The sequence below is a fragment of the Vidua macroura genome, chromosome 14, assembly GCF_024509145.1.
Source record: "Vidua macroura isolate BioBank_ID:100142 chromosome 14, ASM2450914v1, whole genome shotgun sequence".
Lineage (NCBI taxonomy): Eukaryota > Metazoa > Chordata > Aves > Passeriformes > Viduidae > Vidua > Vidua macroura.
In genome coordinates this window covers 2,993,654-3,009,098 of record NC_071584.1, presented here as the reverse complement: position 1 = coordinate 3,009,098, position 15,445 = coordinate 2,993,654, and the positions used below count along the sequence as shown (strand labels likewise).

The window sequence follows — 15,445 nt, the reverse complement described above, 5'->3', positions numbered from 1 at the left end:
TATATTGAGATTTGTCATTGGAGAGAGGATGCAAAAGTGCCTCTGTTGTGTCTTACCCACTTAAAAGATGGAGATACCTGCTGCAGCATATACATGAATCTTTCCATTTGAGCCAAGGATATGCATAAAAAGCAGTTCAAACACGTGGAAAATATCTTTGATCACCATTTACAGGTTAAAAGGAAGTTAAAAAAAATGGTACCACATTAACACCGAAGATACAAAAGTGCAATCAGAGCAGTTCTAATTATATGTTGCTATTGGCTAGGCAGACTTAGCACAGAAAACCTATTAAAAGGAACAAAATATATTGGCTGCAAACGAGGAATCTATTTCCTTTTTTCATGGCTCTGAACAGTGACAGAAGTAAATCCATTTAGAAAAAAGTCAGGAGGCAGCAACTCACTTGCCAAAGGCCTTGCAAAGGAACAAGAAGGAATATCAAAGGATGCAAAATGCACACATATTACATCAAAGTTTACCATGAAATAAATGTTACTGTTGTACAGAAACATGAGTTTAAATTTTGTTTAAATATGCAAGTGGCAACATTAAGAATTAAAATGAGCAATCTGTTCAATGGACTCAGGCCCTTTTTTGATTCTCTGAGGTACATAAAAAGGTTAAGAGATGAATTTGTTTTACCTCTTTTTAAAAGGTAGTAATGTTTTACATTTTCTTTACAGGTCTATTTCTACAGAAATGCAAGGAATGGAAGGAAAAATATTATAAATCTAATACAACAGGGAGCAAAGAAGGAAAACCTTTTCCTCTTTTTGAATGCAGCATGGTTTTAAAACACTCTATGTAATACTGAAGATTACTTGCAAAAGAAAGACCATTGACCAAATTCCTTTCCCTTCTACCCATCCCATCCAGGTTCTGGGACCTTTTAAAATACCTAAAGAGGGGGGGGAAAAAGAAAGCTATAATTCCTCTTCACCATCTCCATGGTTATTGAGCACTGCAAGGCATTCACTGGGCTGACCCTGTCACTTGGTGGATAAAGCCTGGGCCAGGATGATGAGCTGTCAGAAATGGGATACAAGAAAGTGGTAATTTGACATGAATTTAAGCTGTCACTGCTGATGAAGAGAGAAGGACACAATTCTGGCTCCCTGTGTGCTCCCTCGAGGAGCTCTATCATCCCTTTTATTGTACCAGCAGAAGTTTCTCCCCCTGCACGAAGTTATTCTCCCAACCAGCACCAAAAAAATCCCCCAAAGCTGGTAAAGATCAGTTCTGATCTCAGTACTCAGCACAGCAGCCTCTGCTGTAAGTAAAATGTTATTTTGGAATTTAAAAAAGTGTAAGTTTCTTTAGTAGTTATATGTGAGATGAAGGAAATGTGCCCTTCACTCTGTGCTCACCCTTAGGGTTCAGTTCTGTACCTGCAGAAGCTGCTGTAAAAGGGGCAATTTAAAATGTCACTCCCAAAGTCAGAATAAACAGCCTGGTTTGTCAGAAAAGATATGGAATAGGGAAAGGTGTAATAGAGCTGACAGGTATCTCACCTGCAGTTCTCCTAGAAGTATAATCCTAGCGGGAAAAATGTCGTAAATGGGGTGCCAGTATTTTTACACACTGAATACAAGTGCCTGTATACATGAGATACAGGAACTGCACTTGGAGCAGCAAAGTATTTCCTTCCCTTCAGTTTTGCTGAGAAATTCACGGCAAACCCAACCTTACCCTGTTTTTTTCCACTCTCCACACATTTCAGCTCTTCCACAGCTGGTTCTTGCTGCTTTCTCCTGGACAGCTGGTGTTTGTTTAGTTAGACAACAGCCTTAACTGACCATGTCCTGTATTAACCACATTTCAGCTGCATTTATTAGAATAAAGAAGTTAAGGGATTGATTGATACAGGAATAGCTGCAAGTAGTGGCTGAAGGGAGAATGTCAATGGAATTTTACACTGACAGTAAATTTAAAAAATATCATCTGGCATCAAAATTTTTGGATAATAGATTGCTAGTGAGTTTTAGTGTTAAAGAACATCCAACATCCCTTAAGGTTACTTGTGCTGTGGTAAACAGAACCTTTCATTTCCTTTCTGACCAAAGAAAACCCTGAAATTTAAATATGTGAAACAGAGAAGGAAGGTTTGAAGTCTGTTTTGCCCAGGAAATCTCTGAAAAGAGCTTACATGTGTTGCAAGGAGGGTCTTAAAATGAGTTTGAAGTTAATGTTACATGCAGAGCCATTGGTACCACTGACTGGAGATGGCCAATTATTTTGTTTCCCCCTGTGCCTCATGCAGAAAAGATCACAGGTGTTTACTGAAACAAGCTGGCTACACCTCAGTTATGAAATTCATCTTACTATAAAACATACACTTCTTCTGACTTCTGCCTGTAGCACAAACAGGTTTGGATTCACTGAAGGGACAACTCTACTCCCAAATGAAAACTTGAAAGAAAATCCTAAATTGAACTCTTCAATTTCTTTGCAACTGAGGCTGTAGGAGAGACATCCTCAGAACAGTTAAACCAGCAAAGCAGCCCTGAAAGACCTGGATTCTGAAACTGCAAATTGTTTGTCATCAATGTGGTCTTCATTAATTTTAGGGAAGATTCCACCCAAGTTTGAACAAGTTATAACCATTCACACAGAATGATTCTGCAAATACACAAAGCATCAGAAATAAGTGTGCCCAGGAAATGAGAAGATGGAAGTTCTGTACACTCAAGAGCTTTGATTTGGCAATTTTAATCACACAGTTGATACTGTCCTGTTTTAACCAAAAGTTTGCCTCATTTTCTGATTGTAATCATTTGGTCTAATAAAAGATCCTGCTTCTCCTCATAGACCATCATCATTACATTAATGTGCTTCCTGAATAGAAATACAGTCAAAATATACCAGATGTATTACCATTAATTCCAAGTAAAAATACACACAGTTTAATTGCTTCTCTCCCCTCCCATTTCAAGGGTGATTTTACCAACTGATGCAATAACCCACGAGCTGATTTCTACTATCCTGTCTGCCAAGTCACAGGGAAATATCAGTCACAAACAAGATCAACAGACTAGTGCATGACAAGAAAACGTGTTTTCCATCAAAAGAATCTAATCCAGGGCAATTTCAAGGGAGTGTATAACAGTAAAATGGTATTTTTAATAAAACAAAAAAAAGCCCTTCAACACCTTTATCACAAATATTTGGTGATTTAAGAGCTAGCAAGTCTACATCAACAATTTAACAGTATCTACTACAACATTTATATATCTACCAAGAGAATTTTGGACAAATTGTTGCTTTTAGGTTTAGGGTTTTTTTGGGGAAGCTGATAACATTTTTTATTTAAAAAGCAATAATAATTGAGCAAGTTTTACCCCTTCTTTTGGATCTGTGTGAAGCCCTCCACCAGCATGGCCATGCCAACACATCCTCTTCTCCATCAGTTGCCACCTGGGCAGGATCTGTGTGAAAATGAAAAGTCAATTTGCAAGAACCTCAGGAAACAGGCACATAAAAACCAGCAGAAAGAAAAACTACTGGTTTGTTTTACCTCCCTCATCATCAAACAGTTTAAACTTGTTTTAATAAAAGATCTCACCTCCCTCTAAAAACCTTGCCCTGCTTAAGAAAACAATAACAAAAAGGGATATAACAATCCTAGCAGCAAAGACCATGTTCCAAGCAGCCAGGAGGGAAAGATAACAGATCCTTAAATACTGAAAATGAGCCGAAGAACACAGAAAAACCTTGAGGTTTTGGAGGATAACCATACTCAGGCACATTAATATGTAAAGTGGAACACATTTAAGCAATAATACTCTCTCCATGTGTGTAAGAGTAACTTTACTTGAGGGCAAAAAAAAAACCAGATAAATCTGCTTCACACTTGTCTTTCCTACCAGCATGGGAATGGGCACATGTTATCCCATTCCAGAGGCCCTGCTGCAATCCATGTACAGGGGCAGATTGGAAAAGAACCTGCTTGTTAAAAACAAATGCTCACTTCTCTTAGCATGTAGCCAAGATTCCCTGGAGAAAGTTTCTGAATTTATTGATGCATGTAGATGTACTAAAAAATAACTCACTACCACCAGGCATTTTTCCAAGTTCAAAGTGCCTGCCACAAACAAAGGACCTGTTAAACCTTTTCAAAAAAGAATCTGCTTTTTGTTTAAAAGATTTGCTACATGTTGACAATTTCCAGGTTCAACTTATGTAAAAGCTCATTAGCAATCTTATTTTATGTATGTTGGTTGATAGCAGACTCCAGGGTTTCCCAAATCAAAATGTCACTTTTCACATTTTAAAGAAAAGCATCCAAAAAACACAATCTAAGTAAATTTCATGCTTTGAGGTCACAATGACCCTCACAAGATTTTAGCTACTTAAGTCAGTTATGAGTAGTTATTATTTTATAATTAATAACAAAAAAGAAAAGCAAGACAAACACATTTCTCAGCTTCTTTCAAACAAGTGTGTTACTCAGAAATATGTCAATTCTTCCACGAACAAGAAAAATTGCATCTTCCCTGTGTTTGCACTGGTTTTAAGGCAAGCAGACCTGATAGGAGTAAGAGCCTGACTTAGTTATGGCACTCAGTTATGAGAATATTCTCAATTTATTCAACACCTTAAGCAGAATTTTGAAGGAATAAAGCCCTACACAGTGAGGAAAACTCACAGTATTTAATAAATGAATCTAAATATCACCATGCAAAACTCACACTTTTAAGAACTCTTTTTTGAAGTTTGTGTGTTACCATTGGTTTGCAGGGATTCAAAAAGATTTCTAGGGGCAGAAACATAAGTTGCTATTTAACTTCAGAACTGTAAATAGTGAAATTTAAAAAAATAAAAGTAACAGCAGTCTAAACTGAAAGATGCTCCAAAGGCTTAAGTTTCTCATGACCTGCAAGTTGAAAGAACAATTTATACCCACCTCTGAATGCTCCAATAATGGTCTTGAATAACTCCCTCTCAGACTGTGCCATGATCCTTGCCTGCAGATTGGTGGAATCTACAGAATAAAACAGGAGGAAAAAAGAAAAAAAAAAAGAGAAATGAAAACAGAGTCATGCAGAACATGCACTTCACATTCAGAGAATATTCATCTAGTTTATGTAAACAAGCATAACATGAAAAGAAGGCAGATGGCTTTGTTTTTTAACAACTGACCAAAGAAAAAGAAAATTGGTGGGGAGCAGCTGTAAAATAAATTACATCCACACATCAGAAATGCTCAGTGACAATGAACTGAATTTCTCTTCCCTGAATCCCCACTCTCATCAGACTTTGTTTCTTCTGTACAACAAAAGCCCAGTTTTCCCTTTCCTCTCATTTTAGTTTTCTCCCAGGTTGTCTTCTGAATTCTTTCAAATAGTCTTTTGTCCTGTTTTTTCATTAAGAAATGTTATTTTTATGCTTATGGGCTCTGCCATTCCCAATTCCTCTTAGCTCAGCTCCTGCCTTGCTTGCTTCCAGAAGGCAAATCCAAGCTACAGCTTTTGCCTGGGAAGCACTGGGACTATGAGCAGGGCTGGCAACAAGTTCTAGGTTATCAGGACACAATTTATGCAATATTCACAGATCCTTCAATGCACCTTAACCTGTAATACACAGCTGCCACCAACTGTACCACGCTCTACATGTTACCTTGTAAAGCAATCCATGCTTTTATGTTTTAAAGGGCCAAAATAGTTTAAAAGGACCGTTTGTTTTCCTCAGAGGGACTGGCTGGCACTGCTTCCCCATGGCAAAACACAGGGACCTCTCCTGGTCAGCACTGATGGTGCCACATCAGCTCTGACACTCAGTATTCCATCTTTCACTGCTCTGTGACAGAATTAACCATACCCCTGACCCCATATAACAATCACACCAAGAGCAAAAGAGCCAAAGAGCTGCTCACCAGCCCAGGGCAAAGGACAAACAGCAAAAGAAGGAAAAAAAAAGGAACTTGATCATAAAAAAGGGTAATTTTAACCTTGCCAAACAGCAGCACCAGCATATATTTTATACCTTGCTTAAACATCCTTTTCTTCCTAAGACACTTAAGTAATAATTTCATGAGTCATTTCAAAGAAAATTAAAAGTATTTCTCCACAAGTCATCACATGGATCTGCTATTCCAAACATTTCTATTATATGACATTATATACAGAGGAAGGGTGAACATCCTAATTATACATTTTGCATTTAGCAGAGCTAACTGGCCTGGGTGAACCATTCTGATACTTCCAAGACCTGGGTTAAACAAAGCAGTTGCATTTCTAAAGCACTTCCTTGTAGATGCACTCCTAACTCAACAGCTTTGTGTCAGCACCAAGAATTCCATCTAAAGCAAGACATTTTCCACAGGAATGATGACAGTGTCATAAACAGAAAATACAATGGAAAAATTATGATGCTTCAGCAGTATTGGAAAGTAGCTAATTACTGTTTTCTGGAGTGTATACACAGGACATCATAAAAATGTTTTACTAAAAATCCGTCTCTTTTGACCTCAAAGTTCTCAGAGTTCACTTCTGACTGAAATATGAAGCAAACAACATCACAGAAAAAAAACTTCTACTGAAATACCAGCAGATTTGGTCTCAATTACTGCATTAGATAAATAGCCTAGTTTCTTGACTGAAGCTATGAACTGTCATGGGGTTAAGACAGCAAAAACACTAAAGGTTTTGCACAAGATACACAGAGAGACTTATTTTCAGTCGTGAGCCTCGAAGACTGGAGGTTTCAATCCTCTCTCAAGCTCCTGCTAAAAACAAATCTGAGCAAAGAAACAAAGAGTTAAAACAAGGTGAACAATTTCATCCACTGGTAATTCCTCTGACCATCACAGTACAGACAGCAAAACTGCCCAAATGAGAGAGGCTGCAGCTTTCCTTGCCACTCTCCACACATCCTGCAGGAAGACTTAGGACTCCACTTTCCCTCACCAGGGCTCCCAGGAGCTTTAAGACTACAAAGAAAAGCCATACTTTAATCTAATCACAACACATAAAAGAAACAGGTTATTGCTTTAAAGAACCAGGAGCAAGTCCTGCTTATTTCAGAATTAAAGAAATAATGCAGGGAACTTGAATTCTGACATTTCCTGACTCCTGAATGCTTGACTCTGCACCATTATGTTCTTTTAAAGTATTTTTGGATATGATTCTACAAACTCTAAAGGAAGAAACAGATGTCTAGTACTGATTGAACATAAAAGTCATGTTGTTAAAGGGTCATGACTGTGGGTAGTAGTTTAAATACTACAAATGCAAACAAACAACAGGGATTAAACACATTTGTGCAAGGTCAAACCCACACTTAGATACTTCTCTCTGGAATATGATACGCTGTGTTCCAGACATGGTGCACTCATCTCATGGAGATTTTTTTTTTTTTTACACTAACTGTAACAGAAAAGATAACTGAAGGTGGGATTCAAGTTCTTCTGCAGCATTTAAGTCCCACAATTAATCCTGCTGAGTTTACAAGGCAAGAAAAGAAATAATGCATAGGAAAGAGTGGAGGAAAATAAGAGAAAAAGGTAGAAATATTCTGGTATAAAGATAGGCTAAACTGCCACCAGTATGAATAATATAAACTTAACTGGAGCTACATTTACCAGTGGCCAATGTGCAATTGCTCTGGACACTTGGATGGATGTGCACAGAGCAAAGGAAGGGACCTTAAAGCTCATCCAGTGTCACCCTCTGCCATGGGCAGGGACACCTTCCAAGACCAGGTGCTCCAAGCCCGTCCAACCTGGCCTTGAACATTTCCAGGGATGGAGCATCCTTCCTCACAGCAATTTTAGATGTCCATTTTTATAGGCAGACACATGGGATTGCTGCTCTGCAGCAACACCTCTCTAAAGAGATTGTAAAATTCAGGGCATTTCAAATAGCCCCATACAAAGCAGGTACTTAGCAGTGAGGATTGCTGACTGCCAGGGACTGTCCAACTGCACCTTCAGAGTCCAGAGAAGAGAATTTAGCAGTGCACACAAACACATGAAATATCTGGACAATAAACATCAGTACCATTTTACAGAATAGACCAAGCTTCAGGTGAAAATAAATAAATAAAAAAACAAGGTAAACTATAAATAAATGTAACAAAAATACCTGAAACTTCTCTTGCAACCCCTGCCAGTGCAAGGGATATTATTAAGTTATGCAGAAGAACAAGCTCTTTATCACTAGCAGCTGGAAGGGCAAGATAATGGAAGGGAAAAGCCTCTATTTTGTACTGTTACAGTTACAAACATTTACACAGCTCTGTTTTCTACAACTGCCAAAGTTCTCCCCAAAAAAACTTCTCAATGTATTTCTTTGCTTAGAAAGTTTCCTAGAAAAATAATTATCCTTAGTTGAGGGTTGGTCAACCCTTCCAGTCAAAACCTATTTTTTTCCCAATTAGCTAATTTAACTAATTTTTAGATTAATTTAATTTCCATATTAACACTGAACAGAATTTGCCATTGCTTTTATTTTGAATATAAGCAAACTTCTACAAAACAAAAACCCAAAAAAAAAACAAAAAAAAGGGAAAAAACCAAAACAAAACAAAACAACAAAAAACCACCAAAAAAAACCACACCACCAAAAAAAAAAAAAAAAAAAACCCACAAGTTTCCTAGGAAAAAACCCAACAGCAATTGTTCAGTTACTCGTGAAAGTTTATCAAGCCAGCATGCCAGCTCTCTACTCAGAAGATCCTAAATTCCAAACACAAGTTTGGACATGATGAACCCCTGCCTGCTCCAACCAGGGGAGGGTGAACTGAAGGAACTGTGGTTATGGAAATACAAGCTGATCTCAATATCAAAGAAATGAGGCCTGATCCCAGTTCCTGAAACCTGGTTTTCCCCTCCATAAATTTAGCTTTTTTCCTCTGCAGGACACAAATGTTACATGCCTTACTATTCAGAAAAGCAAGACTCTAATCAAAACTACTGAAAAATATAAATGTGAGGGGAAAAAAAGATTTGAATCTGTAAAGCAACAGCACCCAAACAACTCTACTGTATTTGACTCTCATGGTACTCAGTATCATAGAAAACACATATATTGTATTGTAATACAATTAGGCTTACAATTAACTGTAAGCTTAAAAAAAACCTACAATAGACATGAAACTATGAAGTCAGGGGACCACATACCACATGAATGCAAAGCAGAGTAGAAGGATGAGAGCCAAGTCTTTGAAATTAACTTTTTCAAAAAGAATGGGTACACCTTTGCTCTTACAGTCATTTTACCAAACGTTCTTCATTCCTTTAATCCCATTTTTCCTCAGGAGTTAAGCTATGGCTGTACTATTCACCAGCTTGAGCTGTAACAGGCACAACTCTTGACTGACCCAGTTCTGGTGCCACAAACTTCTGCTATTTGTGTAATTACATCAATTAAAGCAGAGCTGTGGCTGTGGAGTTCATGGGTTTTACCCCAGCAGTGAGGAGCTCTGGTGTAACTGTGCCACACCAGGAAAAGTCCTTACTGTCAGGAAAACACATCTTCCTCTGTCAGCAAATTTATCTAAATGCTTGAAAAAACATGTCCCAAAATTTTGAAGGGCATTATAACCAAGAAGTCCAGAGCAGTTAAGTTTGAGCCTCCTGTTAAGAGTTTTTGTTTAATAAAACAAATGCTCATGCATTTCATGAAATCTAATTTTCAGCCAAATAGAGCTTGATGCAAAAGTGAAAATTCATTACCAGGCCATTAAAAAATGCATTCATTGACCACTTTCTAATGCAAAAAAGCCAAAGATATGAACACACATATATATATCCCACAGATGCAGTATTAGCTTTCTAGTTCAGCAAATCTAGTGCAAATCCACATTTAGTGACACATAGCAATTAAAACTGATCAGCAGGGACTGGCATTTCTCACATGAAAATAAAGTCATTCAAAAGGAAAGCAGGAATATAATTAATACTTCTATTCATCACCACGATAACATTGCTGTTTGTTCCCTAACAGCTGAAATATGTCTCCAGGAACACCAGACAATACTGAGTATTCAGGTGTATTTTAATGTATGCAAATACATGAGTAAAATATTTGATCTGCATCGACTTTAGCTCTCAGCCTCCTGCACAAGTTTAAAAATTAAAACCTCCAAAATTTACCCTTTCAGTCCTGCTCATCTCATCTAGTAACATGAAGTTGACTGTAGTGTCTGACAGAATTCTGCCTGTCAGGAAAAACTAATCAAGGTGGGTGACAAAGAGAAGTTACTCATAAACAGCAGCAATCTGAGAGGATAAAAAAGTTTATTATCAAACAGAATTACAAGGTGAGAGTTTATGAAAGTTCATTCCCTAAGTCTTTGGGATACGCTTCCTTAAGCCACTTTGAAAAATGCACGTGAATTGCTGAAAGCTGGACTTAGTTTGAGATAAAGTACTCAGTACTTTACTTGCAATAAAAAACAATTCACTAGGACATATAACAGCTTTCCCTAGCTGACAGACAGCATTCCAACTCCAACTGCCTTTCCGCACACAGCGGCACAATTAGCTGCCAGCACAAGTTCCTCACTACACACACATCCAAAGCGTTCGCTTCAAGGACACGGAGGCTTTCAATGCTTGTCCCCAAGGAGACCCCACGACACCCCGGCCCCTCCGGGTGTCCCCGCGGGTCGCGGCCGCCGAGAGCCCCGGGCCGCCCCGCGCGGCGGGCACCGATACCGGGGCGGCGGGCACCGATACCGGCAAGACAAGGACGAACCGGGCGGTGCCCGCAGAGCCGGCGGAACAGCGCTGCGGGCACCAGCGCCCTCCCAGCCCCTCACCGCCCGTCCGCCCGCCTCGGCGCCCCTACACACCTGTGAGCCCACCGAGGCGGCTTGGACGCCTCGCCGTCCGCTCCCTATCGTCCCCACGGAGAAGCAAGCGACGGCGGCGGCGGGTGGCGGGCGCAGCAGGGCCAGGGCGAGCAGCAGCCGCCGCTTGCGGGAGGCTGCGGCCGCCAGGCCCCGCGGTGCCCCCAGCACCGCCATCTTGCGAGGGCCGGGGCGCAGGGGATTGTGGGACGGCGGCGGACCCGCGGGCGGGGCGGGGCGGGTCTGGCCGGGTCTGGCCGCCCTGAGGGGAAGCTGGACCGTGGTGCCGTGGCGGCAGCCGCGTTCGGCTGTCCTGAGAGCCACCCTGGCGGGACCGCGAGAAGGGCTCCCTCAGACCCATCGCGGCGGACAGAGACGGGCTGCCCTGGGCCTCTGTCTGGCATTCTGTGTGAGGGGCTGCCCTATGGTGGCCCAAGATGGGCAGCTTTGAGCACCCCCATAGCACTCTGACAGGGCCTGCCCTCAGATCCGCCATGGCACCCTGAGAAGGGCAGCCTTCAGCCCTACCATGGCACCCTGAGAGAAGCTGCCCTCATTCCCCATGGTGCCACGAAAGGAGGTGTCCTGAACCATGGTGCCCTGAGAGGACAGCCCAGAGTACCACCATAGCACCCAGAGAGGTGCAGCCCTCAGTCCCACCATGGCACCCAGAGAGGTGCAGCCCTCAGCCCCACCTTGGAACCCAGCGAGGGGCAGCCCTCAGCCCCACCATGCGACTCAGAGAGGAGCAGCCCTGAGTCCTGCCATTGCACCCTCAGAGGGGCTGCCCTCTGCCCTGTCATGGAGCCCGGAGATGAGCAGCCCTCGGCCCCGCTATGGTGTCTCAAGTGTCCTGAGTGCCACCATGGCAACTTCCAGAGGAGCAGCCCACAGCCCTACCAAAGCCCGCAGTGACAGAGGCTGCCCTCAGTCCCACAAGAGCATCCAGAAAGGGGCTGCTCTCAGTCTTGCAATGGTGCCCTGAGGGGGACCCTGCTGAGCTGGGAATTAACCAGGCCCTTCTAAACTGAAATGAACCAGGCCCTTCTGAGCCATGCCCCTCTCAGAGAAGCCTTTCTGTTCTGACTGTACAGATAAAAGCCTTCTCTTTGAGGCACTGCACTGTTGGAATATGGGTGTCCTCAGGACAAACCACACAGCTGCAGGCATCACTCATGTTGGTCAGCAGCTCTGTCAGTACTTCATGCAGGGTGCTCCTAAGCTGCTGGTAGCACTCCCATGCTTTGTCCTGGTGCAGTTGGACACTGATATTGCTGCAGACAGAAAGAGGTGCTCGAGTGGCACACAGTCTCTCTGGATTTTGGGTCCCCCACAGAGCAGCTGCCCAGGCAGTCTCCTTGCCTGGGGCACAGAAAAGCCCTGGCCCGCAGCACCATGAGGAAGCACAGACTGGAGGGGAAGCACAGACTGTGGATGGCATGTGGGATGATATATCTCCATACAGACCTAATCCTGTATTCCACACCCTTCCCAGGGTTAAGTTCTGAGCTACCTCAGAGGCCTCCTCCAGCCCACACAGCTCAGCCGTAGTTCCTTTGAGCCAGAATAATGCAGCAATAGTACAGTTCCTAATTAAACACCCACTTAGGAAGATAGAGCTATGCCATGGATTACATTTCCAATGGCCTATATACTCCCATGTGATCGGCATGTGGAGCTGTCAGAAGGCTGTAACTCTGTGTGGCATTTCTAATCACACAAAGATTTCTTCAAAGCTACCAGAGCTTGACTGCTGATGCTCTTGCCTTGGGGGAGAGTCATAAGCTCATTTGCAGGGGAGAAAGACAGACAGACAGACAGAAAGGAAGAGGACAGTTGGCTTAAAGTCGATTTTTAATGAGGCAGGATTTCTCTAGTCTGTACTTTGATACACAACTTTGCTCCTGACCAGGATCCACTTCAAACGACAGAGGCGACATTTCTCTGGCACTAATCTAATTCTTCATCATAATTGCATTTGGCAGAGCTGGGTCTGAACAGTGCCGCCCTGTGGCATCGTTCAGAGGGATAAACAGGAATTCTGGGCTTCTGGCTTCTGCACATCTGCTTCCTTCCCTATGCTCTGCTCTACATAGAAGTTTGACCAGGCAAAATGGGATAATCACAGCTCTGTCTGGGATAGCCTGGACAGACAGGCCGGCCAACATTGCAGCATCTTTTGAGTTGATTTCAAACGTTTCTGCAATTTTCCCACATGCACTGCTGCAGTGGTTTCATGCACAGTGTTTTTGTGCACATGTGCTTTATGGGCAATCCAACATGCAGCACAGGGCTCTCAGCCCTGTGAAATGTGTCCAGTGTTCTGACCATGTCAAGCTCTTTGGACATGTGCTGCATGGAACATCCTGCACAGGGATAACAGCACCCTGCGCTGTGCTGTCACAGGATCTCACAGCTCCAATGCCTCTCACGGAGACTTACAAATCCCTCAGCAAAGGGATTTTATTGTCAAACCATACAACCCCTGCATCATCTCAGCCTTGTCATTGTTATATAATGTACCATTTTATTTTTTCCACCTGTAATATATTTGACATGAGTATTCTCCCTGTAAATTTTACTTTAGCTGCTCTTCCTTCTTTAATAACTCTCCCACGCTACTGGCTTTATTTCCTCCTGCTAATATTTCAGTCTTGTTTCCAGTTCTGATCTTCTCTTTCTCCTTCTGATACCACTTTATTTATGTGATCTCAGATTACTGATACCTGCACAAGGCACTGCTCAAACCCTGAGAGACACCCAGGGTGAAAAGAGTTGACATTGCTGTAGTAGTTACAACCTCTATCCCAGAGTGAACCAGGAGAACAGAGCTCATGATACAGACACAGAAAGCCAACAGAGGAGTTTTATGAACTTACACTGTTTAAAGTAGCTCACCACAAAATAAATATCTATTTCTCTGAAGATTTAGCTGTGGAAGCAGAGGATCTCCTTGGAGACAGACAAATCAATGCCTGCTCCAGAGCTGGCATTCTAGAAAGATAGAAGCTCCAGTAATGGAAATAACTTACCACAAAGGAGATTTGTGAATAGAATCCTAAAAGATATCTAATTTGGCCTTTTTCCAGGAGCTGTGTAAACAACAAACCAGGATTGAGAACAAGGTCAGTGTACTAAATGAGAACATGTTTGTTTTTTGGCTGGAAAAGTTTACAGAAGCAGCTCAGCAGCACAAATACAACACCCATCTTGTGAAGGTGAAATAACATTTTATTTAGAGTTTCTTGAAATTCTTAGCTTTTTTCTCATTAAAGGTGCTTAATATGATTCGAGCACCGTAATAAATTTCACTTCTAGCAATAAGTACTTATATCTTCTAGAAGTAAGATTTATAATTAATAACGTTCCTATAAAACGGAAAGAATCAACACTGAATTCCAGATAATCAATATGCCAAAGGGAGACTGAAACCCCTGCTCTGTAGGATAACATTGACAGTTCCAGCTGTGGCAGGCATCAGCCTAAAACAAAGTCCCCCGGGGCTGTGGGAATCCAAATCAATTCAGGAGTCAGGCTAGAGGAAAAAGAAAAGTGTCAATATTCAAACATCACTTACAGTCAGTGGTATTGGAAGGGTACGAACACAAGGAGGGGAATGTTTCAGGGAAGTATATGAAGCAAGAGGGAAAATTAATGAGAACAAAGTAAGGCAAAGAAAATAAAAATAGAGAAACAGGACAAGATTGGGGGCAGAATGAAGCCCTTTTTCAGAGATGCAAAATAATTTTGGCAAGTAGAATGCATGCTGAAAGGCACAGTGTTCTTTTGGAGATAGCAACTGTTGCATATATTTCTAGAAAAATATGAACTATTAATCCTTAGACCCTGCATTTAAGAACTGAGCAGCTGCACACACTTTGGAAATGCAGTCTGAATTATATCTCACAGCCAATTAAATAAGTAGCATAAAAGAGCTGTGTTTTAAAATGTGTTTGATTATGTTACAAAAAGTGGTATGTCCAGTTGTTTTCATTGAAAATGTGGTGAGGCATTGGAAGGGATCTCCCAGGACAGCGGTGGAGTAACCATTCCTTGAAGTGCTCCAGAAACAACTGAATGTGGCACATCAGCCCAGCACAAAGCAGAAGCATCCAGCCTTGCCCAGGTCATGGATTTACTGCCTGTGAGAAGATCAAACCTGCAGTGAATCCACAGCACTTTGTGACTCTGTGATGTCCTGATCCCTTTGCCTTCTCCAGGTTTTGTTCCAACCTGTGCTCTGCTCACTGCAAATACACCAGGCCACACTTGAGGCTTTTTGGCTGTTACTGGTTGCTTTTCTTCTTCCCTTTTTTTCCTTCCCTTTCTCTGCTAATCCAGTCACCTCCCCTGAAGTGGCCGAGGTTGTTATTCCTGCCAAGGGAATGAGGGCACACAGAGCCTTCTGTCCACAGAGCGCTCGCCTTGGCCCAGGCACAAACGGGAGCTTTCCTTTCCTCCTGTTCAGAAGGCACCACTAAGGAGGTGTTTGGCCATGGAAACCGGTAAGAGAAATGCACAATTTAAAGGAAGATTTACAATGTCAAGTTGAAATGGCGGGAGGAAGGTGGGAGAAAGGAAGGAATAGACAGGGACAGATTTGGGGGGCTCAGAGCCCGTTAGCAGCACAGTTTAATGGGGCCAGGGGAGC

At 42.1% G+C, this 15,445-nt stretch overlaps 1 protein-coding gene across 1 annotated transcript in view; it reads right to left on the bottom strand.

The window, feature by feature from the left end:
- Positions 1-10,985, bottom strand: part of ABCB7 (ATP binding cassette subfamily B member 7) — a 35,589-nt gene extending 24,604 nt beyond the window's left edge. The window contains exons 1-3 of the mRNA XM_053990230.1: positions 10,798-10,985; positions 4,907-4,984; positions 3,342-3,428 (exon numbers count right to left, since the gene is read on the bottom strand). Of these exons, the coding sequence (XP_053846205.1) occupies positions 3,342-3,428; positions 4,907-4,984; positions 10,798-10,971 (339 nt within the window). The 5' untranslated portion in view covers positions 10,972-10,985. The remainder of the gene's footprint in view (positions 1-3,341; positions 3,429-4,906; positions 4,985-10,797) is intronic.
- Positions 10,986-15,445: the final 4,460 nt, after the last annotated feature.